Source organism: Eimeria mitis, genomic scaffold, assembly GCF_000499745.2.
Source record: "Eimeria mitis Houghton genomic scaffold, Emh_scaff3032, whole genome shotgun sequence".
Lineage (NCBI taxonomy): Eukaryota > Apicomplexa > Conoidasida > Eucoccidiorida > Eimeriidae > Eimeria > Eimeria mitis.
Genome location: NW_013571378.1, coordinates 1,167 through 3,003, shown reverse-complemented (window position 1 = coordinate 3,003; position 1,837 = coordinate 1,167). Strand labels below are relative to the sequence as shown.

The 1,837-nt window shown below is 58.2% G+C and overlaps 1 protein-coding gene across 1 annotated transcript in view; it reads left to right on the top strand.

The window, feature by feature from the left end:
• Nucleotides 1-38: 38 nt before the first annotated feature.
• Nucleotides 39-1,837, top strand: part of EMH_0061540 (uncharacterized protein) — a gene marked incomplete at both ends in the record, with an annotated part of 2,940 nt that continues 1,141 nt past the window's right edge. Inside the window, 2 exons of the mRNA XM_013497938.1 lie at nt 39-1,407; nt 1,618-1,837. Coding sequence (XP_013353392.1) covers nt 39-1,407; nt 1,618-1,837 — 1,589 coding nt within the window. The remainder of the gene's footprint in view (nt 1,408-1,617) is intronic.

Below are 1,837 nucleotides of genomic sequence, written 5' to 3'. Positions count from 1 at the left end.
CTTTTTTTATAATTAAGTATTTAAATACAGCTATAGATATGTATACAACAGGAAAGGCGGCTGCAGCAGCTGCTGCTGTTTTTGATGGATCAGGTGCTTCAGCTGCTGCTGCGGCTGCTGCTGCTGCTGCTGCACCGCGCGCACTCAGAGCAGCAGCACGACACCTCACCTCTGCTGCTGCTGCTGCGACTCTCCCAGCAGCAGAATCCCAAGCCGCTGCAGCAGCAGGACCGGCAGCAGCGGGGCCAGCAGCAGCAGCAGCAGCAGCAGCAGCAACAGCAGCACGAAAAGAGGCAGCTGAAGGAAAATTTGATTCGTCAGCAGCAGCAAACGAAATAACAAAAGAAAGTGCAGCAGACGCACTGGCAGTCGTTAGAAAACTCATAACTCGACAGCAGCAGCAGCAGCAGCAGCAGCAGCAGCAACAGCAGCAGCAGCAGCAGCAACAAGAGCAGCAGAGTGCATGCACCCGCGGTCCCTTGGACCTGCAGCTCGAGGCTGCAGAACTGCTGAGGCAGCTCGCGCACCCGCTAGCAGCAGCAGCAGCAGCAGCAGCACCAGACGCAGCAGCAGCAGCAGCAGCAGATCCCGGAGCAGCAGCAGCAGCAGAAACAGCAGCAGCAGCAGCAGCAGCGTCCGTCTCTGCTGCAGCAAAATGGCAATACGAAGAATCTGCTGCAGTTGATTTGCTTCTCAGAGTTGCCTGCTGCGATCCAGCAGCAGCAGCAGCAGCAAAAGCAGCAGCAGCAACAGCAGCAGCAGCAGCAGCAACAGCAGCAGCAGAAGGGCAATGCAGCACCACTCCTTCTATACTGAAGGATGGAGAAGGCGTTGCTGCTGTGCTGCTGCTGCTGCAGCAGCTGCTGCATTCGCGTTGGCTGCCGCATCCACAGTTGCTGCTGCTGCTGCAGCAGCAGCTACCCCTGCTGCTGCAGCAGATAGAGCAGCAACCGCTGAGGTGTATCTGCAGCTTCCTGCTGCTGCAGCTGCTGGCGGAGGCGCGGGTGGGGCTGCTGCAGCCGCAGCAGTTCGATGCCTTGGTCTTGCTGCTGCTGCAGCAGCAGCAAATCCTTACCAGCAGCAGCAGCAACAGCAGCAACAGCAGCAGAAACAGCAGCAGCAGCAGCAGCAGCAGCGGGAGTTTAAGCTGCTGCTGGAGAAGAGCAGCAGCAGAACCACCGGCTCAGACCTCAGCAGCAGCAGCCCTCCATTTGCTGCTCTGCGACCGACTACAGCAGCAGCAGCAGCAGCAGCAGCAGCAAGGGTTCGAGCAGCAGCAGCAGCAGCAGCAGCAGCAGACAGCAACGCAGCAGGTGCCGCAGTGGCAGCAGCGGGCAAATGTTTTGCTGCATCGGCTGCTGCAGCAGCAGCAGAAGCACTGCACCCACAGCAGCAGCAGCAGCGCAGGTACCCCTAAACCCTAAACCCTAGAACCACACATGTAAACCCTAAACCCTAAACCCTAAACCCTAACGCTTAATATTTGCAGCTTCTCGATGGGCTGGCGGTGGCAGCGAGTTGGAGATGGGGTTTAGGGTTTAGGGTTTACATGTGGGTAGCTAGGGTTTAGGGTTTGTGGTTTAGGGTTTAGGGTTTAGGGTTTGTGGTTTGCTGCAGATATAGAATGCAGACTGTGGACGCATGCGCTGCTGCAGCTGGCGGGGGGCCCCTCGTGGCAGCTGCCTGGAGCAGCAGCAGCAGCAGCAGATGCTGCAGCAACAGAAGCCGAAGCAGCAGCAGCAGCAGCAGCAACGGCGCCAGAAGAGCCTCTGCAGCAGTTCCTGCGGGGCTTAGAAAAGAAGCAGCAGCAGCAGCAGCAGCAGCAAGAGCTGCAGCA